Here is a 20,187-nt window from a genome sequence, read left to right as displayed (position 1 = left end):
ATCGTTAGATATTACTATTGTATAAAATTGATGAAGGAACTAGTAGAAAGTTGTATTTGCTTAGTTTCGGAGAAATATTAGATTTTGTGATTTTATAAAAAAAAAAAACAGTTTTAGAAGCATAATTATTTTCTAAAAAAATTACATAAAGTCAAAATTTTGTAAATAAATTGACCTATCACTATAACGTCTATCTTTATGCAAAAATAAATGGTTATTGCTGCAGTAATTTACGAATTATTTATTAATTTATGATTTTCAGAAAACATTTTTTCCTCCGTTGTCATAGAAAATTGGCAGCTATTCTTACTTTATATTGATGCATGATATAATTATTTAAAATACCTTAAAATATTACTTGCCTATCCCATAGGACTTCGAAGATACGTCTAGAAAAATTAGTCAAAAGTAATATTGACTAAGGGCGTCGCACTGTGAACCAAAAGGCCAATCTAGCTGGACAAAATTATTTAAGGCTTGGAATAGGTACTAAACGCTTTAAAAATCTTACTTTGATATAATATGTAAAAAAAAAATGAACAGAAAACTTTTAATAATGATAAAACTAAAAACCAGCATAAGCTGACCCTCTTTATTAAACATTTTGTACGTGTATGGAGGTCTAGTTAAACTGGACTTTTTAGTTAAGGTAAATTATTGTTTTTTTTTTACACTGGTGCTTGATTTATTTTAACATCTTTGCATTAGTTCTGTAAAAGTACTAAGGTATAATGCTAAACCTAAGCCTAAGTACTTACTTTTAAGATGGTTTTCTATACTGAAAATTACAAAGCTGAAGACCTTGTTTGATTGGTTAAACGCGCTAATTTCAGGAACTAAGCTACAGCCCGATTTGAAAGATTATTTTTGTATTGGAAAGCCCATTTATCAAGAAAGGCATTATTCGATATAACACCCTACAGCCAATAGGAGTGGAGCAGTAAAGAAAAATTTTGCAAAAACGGGAAATATTATTCAAACAATTTTTACGCATACAAAGACGCGAGCACAGCTGGTTAATAAATAATGGATGTTAGGGTCTTACTAGACGTTAGATATAAATTAAAGGCGGACTGTATTTCATAGGTGTAATGATTATAAATATATCGCTAGTTCGCGCCTACGTGGGAGGGCCGCGTCTGACACCGGTGACGGTCGTGAGGCTGAGTGGGCGTCGGGCACGTACGGAGTGTGCCGGCGCCTCGCGCGGAGACGATGATGGCCGATCGATCTCGATGAAGCCCGAGGACTCGAGAAGCGCCAACATACTCCCCGGGTTGAAGAGTCATCTTCTTCAATGAAGTGGAAGCGGACAGATGCAGTTGAAGGCTCGACGTATGGTCCCCCTCTTGGTCTTCAACTCGGCCACCCTGGTGATGCCATCCACGCCTGGATAGGTGTTCACGACCCGCCCTAGTGACCAGAGCAGTGGCGGGGTCTTCTCCTTGATGAGCACCAGCTGTCCAGGCTTGACCTCGCCTGTGGATGCCAACCATTTCGTCTTGGTCTGTAGCAGAGAGACATACTCGTTATGAAACCGTCGCCAGAAGTGTTGCTGAACGTGTTGGATGCGTTTCCATCGATCCAGACGGGTGATAGTGACGTCAGCCACATGAGGGTGAGGTACAGTCAGCAATGGTCGCCCAATTAGGAAATGGGAAGGTGTAAGAGCCGAAAAATCGTTAGGGTCAGAAGAAAGAGAGGTAAGAGGTCGTGAATTGAGGACGGCCTCGATTTTACAAAGGCAAGTTGTCATTTCCTCGAATGTAAAATGAGTGAGATGCAATAATCTTTTTAAATGATGCTTACATGATTTGACTGCAGCTTCGGCTAATAAATTAAAATGGGGTGTGTAGGGAGGAGTAAAAATAAATTCAATGCCTTCCTGGGCTATATGAGATGCAAGATTATTACTCGAAAGGAACCTTTGAAGATCATTCGATGCACCGACAAAGTTAGTGCCATTATCGGACGTGATGCTTTGAGGCTTGCCTCGCCGCGCCACGAACCGATTCAGAGCAGCCATGTAAGCTTCGGTGGTGAGGTCCGTAACAAGCTCCAAATGTACAGCCTTCACTGCAGAACAAACAAAAATGCACAGATAAGATTTCAACAACTTACAACCACGTCCCTTTCGATCGGCTATCAAAACTGGGCCAGCATAGTCAACATTACAGTTTTGAAATGGAAAATCTAATTGTGTTCTATTAAGAGGTAGCTGTCCCATTACAGGTTGTACATTTTGAGCTCTATGTCTGTAACAAATTACACATTTGTTAACAACATGCTTTGAAAGATTTCTGCCTTTAAGAGGCCAATAGGTTTGGCGAACGCTAGCCAAAAGTAATTGAGGGCCGGCATGTAAAAGTTTTATATGTTGCATTTGAAAGATAAGTTTAGTGATGTAATGAGAGCCACATAATAAGATTGGATGTTTTAAATTATAGTCGTAGGGGGAATTATCAAGCCTCCCGCCTACGCGAATAAGACCATTGTTATCTAAAAATGGTGATAATGGAATTAATTTATTTTTGTGTGGCAATGTCTTCTTGGACTGTAATAATTTGTATTCGTTAGGAAACATTTGAAGTTGAGCACAATGTAAAATTAAGTCATGAGAACTTTTTAATTCAAATAAAGAGAGATTGCCACACCTTTTATTATTTATGTTTTTAAGGTTATGAACAAATCTACACAAATAGGCTACAACTCGCTGTAACTTAGTAAAGCTTGAGTATTGCGATATTAAAGATTGAATAATTGTTATGTCAATGTTATTGGTTAAGAAAGCGCTACTACGACTACAAGCATTATCTACAGCATCACTACTGCTAATGATGTGAGAAGCTACTTCAGGTAGATCACGCTTCTCGACATTAGGCATGACGGGCCATTCATTTTCACTCTGTGTTAAAAATGAAGGTCCAGACCACCATAGAAGGGTGTCGCCAATGACGTCAGCTCTTAGGCCCCGTGAAACGAGATCTGCCGGGTTGTCCTTTGACGGCACGTAGCTCCAGGTATGACCACAAGTACTCTCCTGAATTTCGTTGACTCTATTTCGCACAAAGGGTTTTAATTGAGTAGATGGAGTTGACAGCCAACCTAAAACTATTGTGGAGTCACACCAAAATCTACATTTATCTATGTGCAAAGTAAGCGAGTTAACTACTTTTGTACACAGTCTTGCACCTAACAACGCACCACAGAGTTCAAGTCTAGGTATGGTGGTGGGTTTTATGGGAGCTATGCGGTTTCTAGACGCCACAAGTTGAACATGCACCGAGTTTGAGCCAGGGTTGTAAGATCGAATGTACAGGCAAGCTCCATAGGCCTTCTCGGATGCATCTGTGAAAACATGGACCTCGTAAATAGACGATTCCTCACAGGAAATCCAGCGTGGGATGTTAAGTTTATTAAGAAAAGATAAAGTACTTTCAAACAAAAACCATAAGTCCCTAATTTCAAGTGAAACCGTGTCATCCCAATCGTACTTTTCTAGCCACAAACGTTGCATAATGATTTTTGCTTCGACGACACATGGTCCCACAAGTCCCAGGGGATCAAAAATTTGGCTTATTACCGAAAGAATGTGACGTTTTGTTATAATTTTAGAATGTTCTATATGAATTGAAAAGGTTAAGTTATCTGTATTACAAATCCAATGAAGACCTAAAGTTTTAGACTGACAGTTGCCTTGGCCCTGCTCTGAAAAGTCAATAGAATTATTTGGCTCACCAGAATGCGCGCCACTAATTTGAGACAAAATTTCGGGAGAATTTGATTTCCATTTACGTAGATGAAGTTGGGCTGAAGACAGTACCGATGCTACTTGTTTAGCAACATCGATAGTTTCTGGAATTGAACTAGCAGAATGGAGGAAGTCATCTACGTAAAAATCACGTTGTATAGCGGATTTAACGTGACTGTCTTCTAAATTGTCCGCGAGGCTCACTAGACATTTGGTGGCCAAATATGGCGCAGAAGCAGTACCATAAGTTACTGTATTTAAAGTGTAGGTTTTAAGAGGTTCCTTTGTATCGAACCGAAATATGATTTTTTGTAAGGGTCGTTGGATGGGATTTAATTCTATCGCTCTGTACATTTTCTCTACGTCGCCCGAAATCACGTACCTATGTTGGCGAAAGCGTATTAAAATGGAGAATAGATCATCCTGAACGACAGGCCCTACCATTTGGAGGTCATTAAGAGACACTCCTGAAGAAGTGGGAGCTGAAGCGTCGAAAACTACGCGAAGCTTAGTAGTGGAACTAGACTCCCTAATAACGCCGTGATGTGGAATAAAATAATTTCCCTTAGAGCTGTTAGGCATAGAGGCGCAATCATTGTCTAATGTCATGTGACCTAGTGATTCATACTCGTGCATGAAATCAAAATATCGATCTTTGAAGATGGGATCGCGGTGAAAACGTCGTTCTAACGACAAGAACCTACATTTAGCGTTTTCGTAAGAGAGTCCCAGTAAACTTGGATCTTGTTTCAGTGGCATAGAGACGACAAAACGACCGTCGTCCTTGCGGAAGGTTGTCTCAAAAAAATGTTTCTCACATGCTCTTTCCTCTAAGGATTGTGAGTGATTAGGTGAGACATAATCAAGTTCCCAAAATTGAGATAGGTCAGGAGTAGGGGCTAAACTTGTGTGGTTACAGGACTGAAAAATAGTGCTATTCTTTTGGCATGATACGCTTCCTGAAACCAACCAGCCAAACTTTGTTTCACACAATTTGGGGAGATTTTTACCTAAATCAATGAAATTGGAACCTAAGACATTCCAAAAGACTTCCGCGCCTACCAGGATGTCGATGACCGACGGAATATTGAAATTCGGGTCAGCTAACTGAAGACCTGGGGGAATAGGTACGTGATTAATGTTCACGAAAGAAGAGGGCAGAACATTAGAGATCTCAGGCAAGACATGACACACTATATCTAGATTGTAGGCACAGCATAAAGACTCGATTGTGAGGTTACAAGACTGTGTACTTGAAGAGATATGGTTGTTAATACCTGTGACCTTTGTTCTCGTGCCGCATCGTGACAAACCCAACTTGTCACACAAGCGTTGCGTTACGAAGTTGGCTGTACTACCGTTGTCCAGTAGTAGCCGGGCAGTGTACTTCTCGCCCGAAGTGTTCAAGACGTTCACCAATGCTGTGGACAGTAAAACATGGGAAGAAGTAGCAATCTGCAAGGAAGTAGCTGCGGAGGTAACATTGTCAATAGCAGAAGGCAAAGGATTATTAAAGGGTACTAAATTTTGTGATTCCAAATGTAAAAGAGTGTTGTGTTTAGTTTTACAATATTTGCAATGAGTGAGCTTGCATTGCTTAGCAAAATGACCAGGGCGTAAGCAGTTAAGACAAACTTTAAAATCCTTTGCTTTTTGTATACGGTTCTCAATAGACAAAGCTCTAAAAGATTCACACGAAAATAGTAAATGGCGTTGGGAGCAAAGCGGACAAGTTAAAAAGTTTTGTTTACTATTATTATAACTGTTATTATTATTTGATTTTTTATTTTGTTGTGTTTGTTTATTTAAGTTTGTATGATTATTATTTAAGGCAACCAATATATTATTATTAGACGAGTTATGATTTGTTTCAATTGATTCCAATAAGTCCGCTTTCCTTCCTATAAAAGTACAAAATTGATGTAAAGTGGGTTCAATAGACAACTCATTGCGATACTCTTCCCAGTGGCGACTTGTTGTTATGTCCAATTTTTTAGCCAATATAAAAATAAGAAGAGTATGCCAATGTTCAGTAGGTTGTTTTAATGTTGTAAGAGCTCTAATGTTTTTATTGATTACATCAACTAAGTTTCTAAGAGAAGTACTGGACTCCCTCAATACGGGCTCAACATCAAATATTGCCTGCAAATGATTGTCTATAAGAAGGCGATTGTTATTAAAACGTTCGCATAATAAGTCCCATGCCACATTGTAGTTATCGCCGGTAAAATCAATATTTTTTATAATTAAGGCTGCATTTCCTTGGAGTGAAGCTCGCAAATAATGAAATTTGTTAATATTGTCTATGCTATTATTATCATGAATTAACGAAATAAATGTGTCTCTAAACTCGAGCCAGTATTGATAGTTCCCATCGAAGCTAGGTAGATTGATTTTAGGTAATCGAACAAAGTTATTATTGAATTGTGCATTAGTGTTATCGTGTTTGGAGTCTGATACGGAACCTTTGGAAGAAACCCCAAGCAGAGAGCGTGCGAGGGCCACCTGGCTGAAGTACTGGCGCTCGAAGTCCTCGCGCTCCTCGAGCAGGTCCTCGGGGTCCTCCTCGAGCATCTCGATCTCGCTCTGCAATGCATCGAATTCAGTGTACATAACATTGAATCTACTAAAGCGTTCCTCGAGGTCTAAACGTTGCAATTCTGAAATTGTGGATCCAGTGTTTAATAAATTTAAATAATTGGTAAAGATTGTAAGCTTACATTTATACGTGCTTCGTTTTTTAAGTAAAGATTTTATGTCAGCCATTTTGATTTGAGCAAGCACGTGTAAAGTTTAATGAAAGAAAGGGAAATTATGCGTAATAAAATGAATGAATAGCGCGCAAACAGCTGATTGATGCAGTCAATGCAGTTTAGTGCGATTACGTAAGGAAGGCGGGTCCCGTTAGGGTTATTGACCGCGTGTACGTAAACACGAGCTGGCAAAAAAATACGCCAAGAAAGAGACAGATAGTAGGTTTGCGGGCTGATAAAGTGAGAAGCAAGACGATGAATGAGAAAATATGAATTAAGTTGGCAAATAGGAACGATTTTCGGCAAAGTTGAAAAAAAATAGACAAATAGGGAAGCGACTAATTGGAACGACTCACGCATGAACTGTATACTCCCCAACAAAAGGTGACATCAGCTCCAGGATCCTCTTCCACGCGGCTAAGGTGACGACGGTTCCACGTTGTTCCGGTCAAAGTCCACGACGAACGGTGACACGCAGTTGACGCAGTTGTACAGCGATCACTCGGGAACCAGACGAGTAGACGGCGAGATAAGGACCAATGTTAGGGTCTTACTAGACGTTAGATATAAATTAAAGGCGGACTGTATTTCATAGGTGTAATGATTATAAATATATCGCTAGTTCGCGCCTACGTGGGAGGGCCGCGTCTGACACCGGTGACGGTCGTGAGGCTGAGTGGGCGTCGGGCACGTACGGAGTGTGCCGGCGCCTCGCGCGGAGACGATGATGGCCGATCGATCTCGATGAAGCCCGAGGACTCGAGAAGCGCCAACATGGAAATTAAATAAAACTATAACAATACCTTGCCGGCCATTACCAAATCGTCAGTAGGTACTGCAGGACTTAAATAAATCGTCAACTCGTTGCGACTTCTTTTTGTTTTGAACGCGCCTTGGACGAAGTCAATCTTTGGGCGACCAGGACTTGAAGTACTAGATTGACTTTCTGAACATGACGTAGATTGATTCAAAATACGTGTATCAATTTGAAGTTTTCACCATTCAGCCATTCAACACCAATTGGCCTTGTCACAAAATCGTCCCGAATTTTACCAAACTGAACCCATTTTTCGCCTAATTTTGAGCTAATCTGACTAAATTCTTTATAATGTTTCTTAAACAACACTCCATAACCTCTTTTTAGTCTTATCTAGGTAATAAATAATCGAATAGTCCTGAAATTGTTTTGTTTTTGTGTGTTTTAACCATTCGTAATAAAACTCGCTTCGGGTCACCGCCACTACGTTTTCTGCAAAAAAATCAAAGTTGTGCTTCAGTGTGCTGTCTACAACCTACTATTTTTTGAAGCTCACATATGTGGCTACTTCATATAAAAAATCCAGCCCGGGGACATGAGGGGACATGTAGTTCCTGGTCTCGCAAATACAGAAAAACGTGAAAAAATACGAATTTTCATTTTATTTCTACATGTATCTTAATTAATTAATATACTTTAGGAATATTTTTTTGGTTTAATATGTAATACATACCTTCTACTTCACGATCCATAACAAAAATTTTCACAATTGTATTAGAATTAATCAGGAGACACTGATATATCAACCTCAAGAAAGTGAATATTTTGATCGTAAAATACTCACTTGTTCAAGTTCGTCTTAAAATTACTAAATTATCAGAGGATAGTTGCTAAAAATAATTGATGATTAAACGAACTTACGTAGTACGTGAAGTTCGATCACAATTATACTAAGTGCTTCGTCCGAAGAGATTAGTATACTTACCTATTTATATTAAACCTAACTTTATAACAACACTATGTAGTAACGCCTAGCGTAGCCACTTTTGCACTTAGTTTAAATTTATTTATCACTTCCGGTTTGAGATTAAAATCTTCAAACGGAAGTGATACAACTGACGGTTTCTATTAAAAAATTAAAAAGGAACCGGAAACACGATTTTCCCCCTCCAACCGACCCCGCCTCTAAGAGACACTGTGGCGCTCTCGTCATTTAGTTGAGAGTGTAATATTTCCATAACTTCACGGGAAATGTTACTTAACATTTTTGGGGTGGGAGGGAGAGTGTATACTAATCTCTTCGGACGAAGCACTTAGTATAATTGTGATCGAACTTCACGTACTACGTAAGTTCGTTTAATCATCAATTATACACGTGCTTCGTCCTCGAGATTAGTATACTTACCTATTTATATTAAACCTAACTTTATAACAACACTATGTAGATGTTGAGAGAATTAGTTAGGGAAATATTATGCCTTATCGAATACAAAGACATTTTTATTTAATCAAATATATATTTGCATACAAAAAATAATTTAAATTATCTTTTTGACGAACTCAGAGTTCGCGCAAGCAAAGTAAAATCATCATTGCTTATTACAGGCCTATTATAGAATTGAGCAAAGACTGTGGAATTGCCGCTCCAACCTGCAGTTTTCCTTATCAAATCAATATTGACTCCGTCTCTGTGTGCGAGTGATGTTGATGCATGACGAGTGCTATGAGCGGAAAAAATTGAGACGTCAATTCCACTGTCTTGCATTGTGGATTTAATCCACCTGCTTAATGATTGAGAACACACAGGCATGTGCGGTTTTCTAAAACTAATGAACAAGGTATTACATTTTCTTATATCCTTAGTTTTATTTATATATGAATTAAGAGTGTGTGCCGGACATAATTATAGAGACTCTATTTTCAAAAAAAAGGCAAGTGTAATGTTGGTTGCATAGAACCAGGCCTGGAAGTTTTAATCAAGTCTGGAATTTTGATTACAAGTTGTTTTTCTAGTTGTACTAAATTATCAATTTTTATTTTTGATAGAGTCTGAACTCTATGTCCGGTTACTAGAGCCAACAAAGTTGCACATTTTTTCGAAAGCTTTTCTAAAGTAATTTCGTCATTTGGATACAAGGAAGATAAGTAATCCAGAACTGTATTTGCATCCCACGTTATATTATATCGTGGTAATGGCGGTTTAAGTTTATAAACGCCCTTGCAAAACCTTGTTAACAAGTCGTCTTCTAAAGACCCCACTAGAAGTGATATTGCAGCCTTGTGACAATTTATAGTTTGGTATTGACTGCCAGTATTTAAGACATTGGTAAGAAATTGAATTATATTCGGAATATTAGGTGTATACATATCAATTTTATTTTCATTGCAGAAGGCAAACCATTTTTTCAAACAGGAATCGTACTGTTTTAAAGTGTTCTCTGATAGGGATGCCATCATGACATCTATGGCAGCTAGCGGGACATCTCTCCGTAGGAACCCCGCGCGGATAAGAGCGCGGCCTCCAGGGTAAGGTTGTGGCGAATGTTCCCGCTGGAATGAGGAATAATTATATCTGATGAACTAAGAACTATTATATTAGAGATAACAAGACGTCTAAATAAAGGGTACCACGGTTGCGATTGCCAGGCTGGTACGACCATTATACCTTGGGCTTTGTCAGATATAATTTTTCTAAGGGATTTTAAGATGATGGCCACTGGTGGGAACGCATAGAAGAAATAATTGGACCAAGAGAATGTGAAAGCATCCGTTGCGAAGGCGTCAGGATCACGAGCCCATGAAGCATATATGTGACATTTTTTATTCAGTCTATTTGCGAATAAATCAATTTGTGGAAACCCCAGTGTCTTAGTTAATTTTTCGAAACCTATGCTTGATAGTTCCCATTCAACATCGGGATGTGAGCGTCTCGATTCCCGGTCGGCTATAACATTATCGGACGATTTTACATAAGCTGCCGTAACATGTATATGGCGAGCCTCACACCACTGCCAAATACTTCGAGTTATATTATTCAGATGGGGATATTGCACTCCACCCATGCGATTTATATAACTCAACGCCGTGGTGTTGTCAACACGTAGAAGTATCTGACAGTCGTTAATATTTTTGGTGAAGGTTTTAAGCGCAAAAAAGGCCGCTAAAAGTTCTAAACAGTTAATATGCAAATTTCGTTCCGATTTTGACCACTGACCGCTCGCTGTTTGACCATCACAAGTCGCTCCCCACCCCGTTGTTGAAGCGTCAGAGTATATTTCCATTAGATAATTATCGTCTTTAATTCTGTGAACCGAATTATCGATGGCTTGTAACCACCAGTCTAAATCAGAATGTAAAAAATCTGGAATATTCATGTCCCTATCATAATCATCGTGCCCCTTAAGATTAAGGTACTTGCAACGTTCCAATTCCTTGGTATATAGATAACCACCCATATTCAATTGCAGGACAGGCTGAGACTAACAATCCGACTAGTTGAGCAAATTTACGAATCTTGCACCTCTTGAGGCTTTTAATTTTTAAAATTTCTGTTTTGATGCGGGAACGCTTTTCACTTGGTAGGGATATGCACCAATTATATGAATCTATTATGTATCCGAGATATTTGCAACTCATGGAAGGTATTAATTTACTCTTTTCATCATTTATTATAAATCCCAAAGATTGTAATAATAATTTAGTAGCTTGAACGCTTTCTAAGCATTTCAAGTAATTTAATTCGGTTATGTATAGGTCATCTAGATAAATGGATGACAAAAAACCACAAGATCTTAACAATTTTACAACAGGTTTCATTAACTTTGTAAATATATATGGTGCTGTACATATCCCAAACGGTAAAACGTTGAATTCGAACATTTGCTCACTATTCGGATTGGATTTGTCCTTTAAAATGAATCTAAGATATTTTCGTGAATTAGGATGAATGTTGATTAAAAAATAGGCGTCTTTAAGATCTATAGTCGCCATATAAGAATTTTTTGAGACTAGTTTTAAAACTGTGCGCAAATCTTCTAATTTGAAATGTTTAACGTTTATATGTTTATTTAATTTTTTCAAATTTAGTATAAATCGCATTTTGCCGTTAGGTTTAGGTACCAGAAATACACGAGAAACATATTGGCCTTGGCAAGGTTCACACGGAGAGATAGCTCCAATAGATAGTAAGTTTTGAATAGATTCTGAAAAATGAGATCTTTCAGACTCAGTCACTAATGTAACGGGAGGGTCTAACTGATTAACTGGCTCATCGAAATCTATTCGATATCCGTCAATCCATGAAAGGACCGCTCGATCTTGTGTGATGAGCGACCACTGACTATAAAAATGACGCAGTCTACCTGCGTAGCGTACCTCGTCGGCGGCTAGCGCCTCCTCGTCTCCCTGCGCCGATAGGACGACGCGGTCGAGTAGTGGCCGCGCGCTGGCTGCGGCGGCGGCGGCGGCGGCGGCTGGTAGCTCGTCGTCGCTCGAGCTGCAGGCGGCTGGTGTCGCGGCGGGCCCGGCGCCGCCCGACGATTCCCGGTGCCCGACTTGCGGTTTAAATTCTTGTCTTGCTTGGGTTTCTTGGCGGAGTCAGCCTTCAAATCTGAAGACGATTTGGAGACGGCTTTTGCTGTTTTCAGGGTTTCGGTTAGATTTTGTCCAAATAAATATCCATCTATCTTGGTACTGGCTAGTTGTTCTCGTAATTCTTTTTTCAGAGAATAGAGTGCGTGGTTTCGTCTGGAACTAGACTGCAAATATTGGACGTCGCATAGGATTCTGCCGACATCCACGAGACTTTTAACTAGTTCATTGTCTCGGGCAGGGTTGTTGATTTGAGCATTTATTATTTGCCCAACGCATGTGATAGCTGCTGCAATTTCCTTTTGGTTGATTTCGATCGACTTATCGCGCTTCTGCACGTACTCCGGAGTTGCGGCTTTTATCTCCGGATTCATTTGAGGGGCAGATAAGTTTTTGCAATTTGCGGGTACGAGATATTTTTGTAATAACTCCTTGCGAGTGTCTTTATCAAGACCCGATGTGGCCATGTAATTGAGGCGGTTAGCTAACTCCTCGTTAATATTAGGTCCGTATTCCACGGTAGCGGTCGGATCTATGCCCAATATATCCAGTATTTCAGGGTCCAAGCCCGTGTCCAAGCTTGCAGGAGTCTGCGTAACTTCAACACTCGCGGCTTCTTGAGGCTGCGTCGCGGGCACACTGTCCGATGTCCCGGCGACAGGTTCGTTTACCGAGGCAGGTATGGGCATGGCAGGGTCTGGACCCATTGAAGAGGCTTCTTTCCGCTGGTTCCGATCTGAGAATAGAACGGATTTACTTATATTGGTATTTCGCCAACATTTAAGCGCCATGGGCGCTGATTTCAGCTATCTCGTACTGATAACACCATAGGTGTCGAATGCAACAGAAAATTTCCATTGGAAATGCATTCTTTAACATTATAAGTTGTGGCACCATGGGTGCAGAATGTTGCAGAGATAACCGCATACATTCTGAGGCGACTGCACCTCACATCAGTCGTGTAGACTGGAAAGACACCATGGGTGTCGAAAATGCGGGTAGCATTTTGTAAAAACTAACCTTGGGATAACGCCAACAGGGTTTGTGGAGCTGGTGAAGGACTTCGTGAGCTTGCGGGTGAACTTTCTGAACTCGACGTACTGGTAGATGATTCCGAAAGCGTCGTTCGTCTTTTTGAGTGTTTCATCTTCTTTTCAAGTTTCTTCAATTTGCTTGCTAGGTATTCGATGGTATCTCCATGTCTTCTTTTCGGCATTTTGGAATGAAGCGTGCGAAGTGGCTGAGCACTAGTTTGCGAATGACGAGAGCGCCACAGTGTCTCTTAGAGGCGGGGTCGGTTGGAGGGGGAAAATCGTGTTTCCGGTTCCTTTTTAATTTTTTAATAGAAACCGTCAGTTGTATCACTTCCGTTTGAAGATTTTAATCTCAAACCGGAAGTGATAAATAAATTTAAACTAAGTGCAAAAGTGGCTACGCTAGGCGTTACTACATAGTGTTGTTATAAAGTTAGGTTTAATATAAATAGGTAAGTATACTAATCTCGAGGACGAAGCACGTGTATAATGACTGAATCGTTACCTCTGGTTATTAAGCTATCGTTTTTGCTAAACGAATGAAAAAAAAAATTTACCTCTTTTTTGCCGATAAAAATAGGTCTAGTTTCATCTTTTTTCATATGTAATGTACACTTTATCGTGACTCACACTGTATAATTATCAAACTCGAACAGATAAATTAATAATGGTAAAAGCAATGTATTTCAATAGTTATCTAACAAAGGCATTAAATCCGTATTGTTACGGACGGCATTTAAAAAACTAATCGGCCGTTTGGTGTAGTGGTTCGAAACGGACTACTATTCCGCAAAAAAAAGTATTTAAGTATGTTTATATCCGTTGTCTAGTACCCATAGTACAAGCTTTGCTTAGTTTGGGACTAGAAGCGCAGTGTAAAATGTCCAAGGATATTTATTTATTATTTATTTATTTAATAAATATTCAGTTGACAACCCTGTTACATATAAATTTTCTAAATTTCTAGAAATTAAAATAATCTTCGAAGTCCTAATTCGATGGCTCCTACGTATAAAGGCGAAACTGCCGCTTACGCCTTTTTCCAATTATTTAAGCAATGATTTCACTTTGCTCTAATCTATAACGTCAGTAAGAAAAAAAAAATTATTTTTCCATTAGATACAAAATAAAATTTTAGGCAAATAGGCGTATGTGCAAAACTACGCCACGTATAAAGCCCAATCATACGATTCGTCAATCTATAATTACGAGTAGTTGCTTACATAAATATATATTTTTTATAATCCAAATCTTAAATAAAGCCATGAAAATATTTAGCAAATTGTTTTATTTATAAATTATGACACATTATATAGTTATTTAATTTTTAGCGTTAAGTCGCATCTCAAACTAATTTGAAAATTATAAATAACTTGAAAAAATCGAACTGCCTAAGGCATCGTGGGTTCAATTCCCGCCTTAGGCAGTTCGATTTTTTCAAGTTATACAATATGTAACGGAAACACCGTCCGATCCATTAAGGTGTTAATAGGTATCGAGTTAAGATTCCATTTGTGTAATAATTTTCATAAAATATTATAAAAAAAATACCCCATGAAAAACAAATACAAAATTTACAAAAATAAAATAGCTTACATGGCAATCCGAACTGCAGTGTAGAGGGTACGCGGGAGGGGTAGAGATGCGCCGGCACGCGTAGCGACGCACTATGGAGCGAAATTGCGATTTATGGACATAGCGAATTTTTTCACAATTTCTATTTGAAAAAAATACCTATCGATAGGTTACGTTATTCTGATGAATAAATGCTGCACAAGTTTTTCTCTAAAACCAATAGTTTGACTGGAAAAAAAAAAATTCCATTTTCGTTGTATGGAATTAAACATAAAGTGGTCGATTTCGACTAAGCCTTGACAGATCTTGCTTTGAAACTACTTGAGCCTTGTTCTATGGCTTGTTGAGTGTAATCCTACGCTATCAGCGCGCATCCAAAGTTGCCCGTTCACAAGTTATGAGGTTCTGAAAAATTAAAAAAAAATAAGTAAAAGTGACTTTTTTTTGGAATATCTTTAAAGATTTAACAAAAATATAAAGATTTTATACGTTAACTATGTAAATTAACTTTAAATTACTGCTAAAAACACATTTTAATAAACTTAAAAGGAATTAAATCAGCGATTTTTTTTTCACAATTTCGGTTTAAAAAAAATACCTATCGATAGGGTATGTTATTCTGATGAATAAATATTACGAACGTTTTTCTCTAAAACCAATAGTTTGGCTGGAAAAAAATATTTTCCATTTTCGTTGTATGGAATGAAACATAAAGTGGTCGATTTCGACTAAGCCTTGACAGATTTTGCTTTGAAACTACTTGAGCCTTGTTCTATGGCTTGTTGACTATAATCCTGCACTAACAGCGCGCGCCCAAAGTTGCCCGTTCAGAAGTTATGAGGTTCCGAAAAATGAAAATTAAAGTAAGTAAAATTGACTTTTCTTTAGATAAGACGACAAGAGAAAAGTTAATTACATTACTAAAGTATATAATTTTCATGTTTTAGTTGAATCTTTAAAGATTTATACCCAAAAAAAGATACTTTTACTTACTTTAATTTTCATTTTTCGGAACCTCATAACTTCTGAACGGGCAACTTTGTGCGCGCGCTGTTAGTCTAGGATTATAGTCAACAAGCCATAGAACAAGGCTCAAGTAGTTTTAAAGCAAAATCTGTCAAGGCTTAGTCGAAATCGACCACTTTATGTTTCATTCCATACAACGAAAATGGAAAATATTTTTTTCCAGCCAAACTATTGGTTTTAGAGAAAAACGTTCATAATATTTATTCATCAGAATAACATACCCTATCGATAGGTATTTTTTTAAACAGAAATTGTGAAAAAAAATCGGTGATTTAATTCCTTTTAAGTTTATTAAAATGTGTTTTTAGCAGTAATTTAAGGTTAATTTACATTATTAACGTATAAAATCTTTATATTTTTGTTAAATCTTTAAAGATATTGAAAAAAAAAGTCACTTTTACTTACTTTTTTTTAATTTTTCAGAACCTCATAACTTGTGAACGGGCAACTTTGGATGCGCGCTGATAGCGTAGGATTACAGTCAACAAGCCATAGAACAAGGCTCAAGTAGTTTCAAAGCAAGATCTGTCAAGGCTTAGGCGAAATCGACTACTTTATGTTTCATTCCATACAACGAAAATGGAAAATATTTTTTTCCAGCCAAACTATTGGTTTTAGAGAAAAACGTTCATAATATTTATTCATCAGAATAACATACCCTATCGATAGGTATTTTTTTTAAACAGAAATTGTGAAAAAAAAATCGCTGATTTAATTCCTTTTAAGTTTATTAAAATGTGTTTTTAGCAGTAATTTAAGGTTAATTTACATTATTAACGTATAAAATCTTTATATTTTTGTTAAATCTTTAAAGATATTCCAAAAAAAAGTCACTTTTACTTACTTTTTTTTAATTTTTCAGAACCTCATAACTTGTGAACGGGCAACTTTGGATGCGCGCTGATAGCGTAGGATTACAGTCAACAAGCCATAGAACAAGGCTCAAGTAGTTTCAAAGCAAGATCTGTCAAGGCTTAGTCGAAATCGACCACTTTATGTTTCATTCCATACAACGAAAATGGAAAATATTTTTTTCCAGTCAAACTATTGGTTTTAGAGAAAAACTTGTGCAGCATTTATTCATCAGAATAACGTAACCTATCGATAGGTATTTTTTTCAAATAGAAATTGTGAAAAAAATCGCTATGTCCATAAATCGCAATTTCGCTCCATAGTGCGACGTCATAAGGTCATTACCCCCAGCGTCTTAAAAAAAGCCGCGCGCCGTCAGAGTGTTAACGCTTTTTGAAAATTTCCCCGTTGTAGGGTAAATCATTGCTAAACTTATTGACTTTAAAAATCGATAAAAAAATTGTTTTTATTAATTACGTAATTTTGATACTTGTTTTGGTAATGTTGTTAAAGCTACTTTATGACCCTTTCGGATCGGACGGTGTTTTTGTTACATATTGTATAAAAGGTGTGAATGTCTCGGCTGACAAGCTTGAGGTCCAAATAAGAAGGCCAGGGTGTAGCAAAAAGTGTACTTTTACTTCGCAGTACCAGCGTAATATCAGGCCTGGCTCACTCCGCGCGGTACATCCGATAATTACCTACAGCGAAGCGCCCCGCCGCGGCGCGCCGGCGGGTATTATATCAGTCGAGTGTCACGCGCGCGCCCGTCAGGACGCTGGCGTGCGTTGTAGTACCTAATTCTATGATCGAAGTATTATTTAAAAATGGACATAAAGAGAAAGAAATATTATTGTGCGGCGTTCGGGTGTTTAAATTCGAAAAGAAATCTACCGGATTTATCTTTTTTTTCGCTTCCCAAAGATGCTGAAAGGTATGTTGGCCATGTAGGTAATCAATAATTCTTAGGATAGTATAGGAACCTAACCTACCATGACTACTGCTCAGAATGCGTTCGTTCGTTTCAGTCAAAAATGACGTCCACTGCTGGACAAAGGCCTCTCCCAAGGTTTTCCATAATCAATGCGTACTTACCTACATACGTACCTCATTACAAATAAGTAGATTAATTATTTTTTTACTAGACACTACTAGACAGCAACCCTAACAGCGTAAGAAGAGTTCAGAGGCACGCGATAGAAAGAGACAAAACTTGTAGGTGAATAAAATTGTAGGTACTTAGTGACCTGAATGTCTCCAACTTCCTCATTGGCCCTAGAGCAATTCCAAGTATACCATCAATAAAAGCCTAATTAGAGTCATCAAACCTCTCAGTCATTCAATTAGAGCCATTAGAACTTCATAACTATGAGTTGTTTTCTATGTGTAAGCTGAGGACACGTGTCTCCAGCTGACACATCTGTATCTTCGTAAATATTTATGCTACGATAATGTATTATACCTCAAAAATTACAGTCGAATCCAAATAGTAGGCTTTCCACTTTTCAAGACTTAAGCTCAAATACTGTTAAAACCACGATCAAAAAACTATGTGCGAGCTGGAGTACCGTGTCTCCAGCTTACACATCTGTATCTTCGTAACTATTTAAGCTACATCAATGTTTTATATCTCATAAATTAAAGTCGAATAAAAAAACCCGACTTCAATTCTTTCAAAGCTTTATTTCGAACCGTTTTCGAACTACGAACCGATACGTATGTGTAAGCTGGTGACACGTAACACACGGTGGATTATTAAAACCGTATAAGTTAGAGTTGCGTTTTAAAGATCAAATAATTCGTTATAATTAAAGTACACACGAGACATAATTTCAAATCTCTAGGCCTCTTAGTTTCAGAATTAAAAGCCAAAAACTATTTTCCCGCCAAATAATTCAAATAATATGGGTCGACTGCGACGTTGCCGTTCCGTGCGTCCACTAGAGCAGTCGAATTTGAACCTAAAAACTAGTACTGTTTGAATCATTTTTATTTGTAGTTTAAATCATTTAATTTCGATTATAAGAATTTTAGACTAGGAGCCGGCTGATTTCTGTATTGAGTACTTAATAACCTATATTTTATTAATAAGAAAAAGCTAGGTAAAACAAAATTATATTTTAATATACAAGTATAATAACGAACTTGTTTCCAAAGACTCAAATATTTGTGGCGTTTCTAAACGCAACCACTTTAATTTTTATTTAAATAACGTGAAGTCCCACGATTCTGCCACGTCAAGTGGCAAAAATGGGCAAAAACTATACAGGGTGGAAACGTTAAGTGATCTCACTCGATTATTTCTTAACTATACAAGATATTAAAAAACTGGTTACTGATCCTGAAAGTGCTTAATGAGCTCTTTCAAACGGTACCAATAATAAGTTACAGAATAAACTGGATCTATCTGAAAATTCAATGTTTCCAGCTTCCATACTAAATGTATGCCAGACACACAATATTAGAAGTGTAATTTTTTTAATTTAATAATAAATACTTAAAATAAACTCGTAAATTGTATTCTTATTTTAAATTATTAATGAAAAACATTGGTTTTAGGCTTTACTTGCTATAATATTGTCAAGAGATGAGTGTCATGACTGTGGTAGTACTAAATGTATGGAAGAAGGAAACATTGAATTTTTGGTTAGATCCAGTTTATTCTGTAACCTATTATTGATACCATTGGATAGAGCTTGTGAAGCACTTTTAGAATCAGTAATCAGTTTTACGATATCATATGTAGTTTTTAAAATAATGTGACTTTACCAAATGTATGGAAGCTGGAAACATTGAAGTTTCGGATAGATCCAGTTTATTCTGTAACCTATTATTAATACCGTTTGATAGAGCTCATGAAGCACTTTCAGGATCAATAACTAGTTTATTGATATCTTGTATAGTTTAGAAATAATCGAGTGAGATCACTTATCGTTTCCACCCTGTATTTTGCTCTATGGTTACAAACAGATTTTGCATGACATTGACAGATATGTCAAAATCCACCAATCACGCAGCATTTGGACCTCGCGTCTACGTATTGCCATCTGGCGGATTTTCCAATCGCGAAAGCCCTCATTGAATTCTTCTTTTGTTGAAAAAAAAAAAATTAACAAAATTAACATCACAAATCACAATCACTACTAAGACATCACAAAATAGACGAAACACAGCATTTGCACAGAATTGGCCGTAAGGATCTATATCCATAGCCGTAAAACTTGTATTAAAAAAAAAGATGACAGTTGACTGCAATATTGAGAAACAGTCAGTGTTGCCAGAAGGTTACTTTTGTAACCTTTTAGCTGATTTTTGAACTGCTTTGGTTTACTTTTAGGTTACACTAATGAAAAGGTTACTTTTAGGTGATTTAGTTAGTAAAATATGATTTATCTGTGGTAATTAAATAGATTAATTAGATTTACGAATCTCTGATGGATGAGTGATACCCGACCCGAGGTTTCCGCCAACTGGGACCGCAATCAACTAGGACCGCGGTCCCAATCGCCAGATCAGTAAAAATTAAATACTTTTCTGGGACCATTCATAAAGGACAATGACCAAAAATGTATGGAGTGTGGTCCAAATGTCAACCACCACCTATGTAGTAAAATAGTCTACTAAATACTGATTCATTATAACCAAACCGCAATCAAAAATATGCTGTCAGTAAAAAGTTATGACTGAATGAAAAGTCATGTTTTTACCTTTTCATCTGAAAATTAATGTTCTTGATATCATTCTATCCATCGCACATTTCGGATTAATCTATGCATATTATGTCATGTCGCTTAGTGTGCCGTGTTAGATTCTCGCTAAAAGAAAAAAAAAACTCAGAAGAAAGACAAC

General features: G+C 37.5%; 2 protein-coding genes across 10 annotated transcripts; both read right to left on the bottom strand.

The window, feature by feature from the left end:
* Positions 1-1,074: 1,074 nt before the first annotated feature.
* On the bottom strand, positions 1,075-6,979 carry LOC135074427 (uncharacterized). 9 transcript variants are annotated; one of them, XR_010257833.1, is made up of 3 exons: positions 5,029-6,979; positions 2,122-2,255; positions 1,075-1,507 (listed from the first exon to the last, which is right to left on the bottom strand). XR_010257833.1 is itself a non-coding variant. In XM_063968716.1 (3 exons), exons 1-3 carry the CDS (start codon positions 6,515-6,517, stop codon positions 1,295-1,297), a joined length of 1,227 nt encoding a protein of 408 aa, XP_063824786.1. In that variant the 5' UTR covers positions 6,518-6,979; the 3' UTR covers positions 1,075-1,294. The 9 variants fall into 9 exon arrangements, 4 of the variants coding, with proteins under 4 accessions (XP_063824786.1, XP_063824787.1, XP_063824789.1 ...); XR_010257835.1 differs by lacking the exon at positions 2,122-2,255 and adding an exon at positions 1,915-2,076; XR_010257834.1 differs by lacking the exon at positions 2,122-2,255 and adding an exon at positions 1,926-2,076.
* A 4,667-nt stretch (positions 6,980-11,646) lies between these two features.
* Positions 11,647-13,325, bottom strand: LOC135074810 (uncharacterized). The gene is made up of 2 exons (XM_063969189.1): positions 12,872-13,325; positions 11,647-12,587 (listed from the first exon to the last, which is right to left on the bottom strand). Exons 1-2 carry the CDS (start codon positions 13,065-13,067, stop codon positions 11,647-11,649), a joined length of 1,137 nt encoding a protein of 378 aa, XP_063825259.1. The 5' UTR covers positions 13,068-13,325.
* Between the last annotated feature and the right edge of the window lie 6,862 nt (positions 13,326-20,187).

The sequence above is a fragment of the Ostrinia nubilalis genome, chromosome 9, assembly GCF_963855985.1.
Source record: "Ostrinia nubilalis chromosome 9, ilOstNubi1.1, whole genome shotgun sequence".
NCBI classification, from domain to species: Eukaryota; Metazoa; Arthropoda; class Insecta; order Lepidoptera; family Crambidae; genus Ostrinia; species Ostrinia nubilalis.
This window is presented reverse-complemented; position numbering and strand designations above follow the sequence as displayed.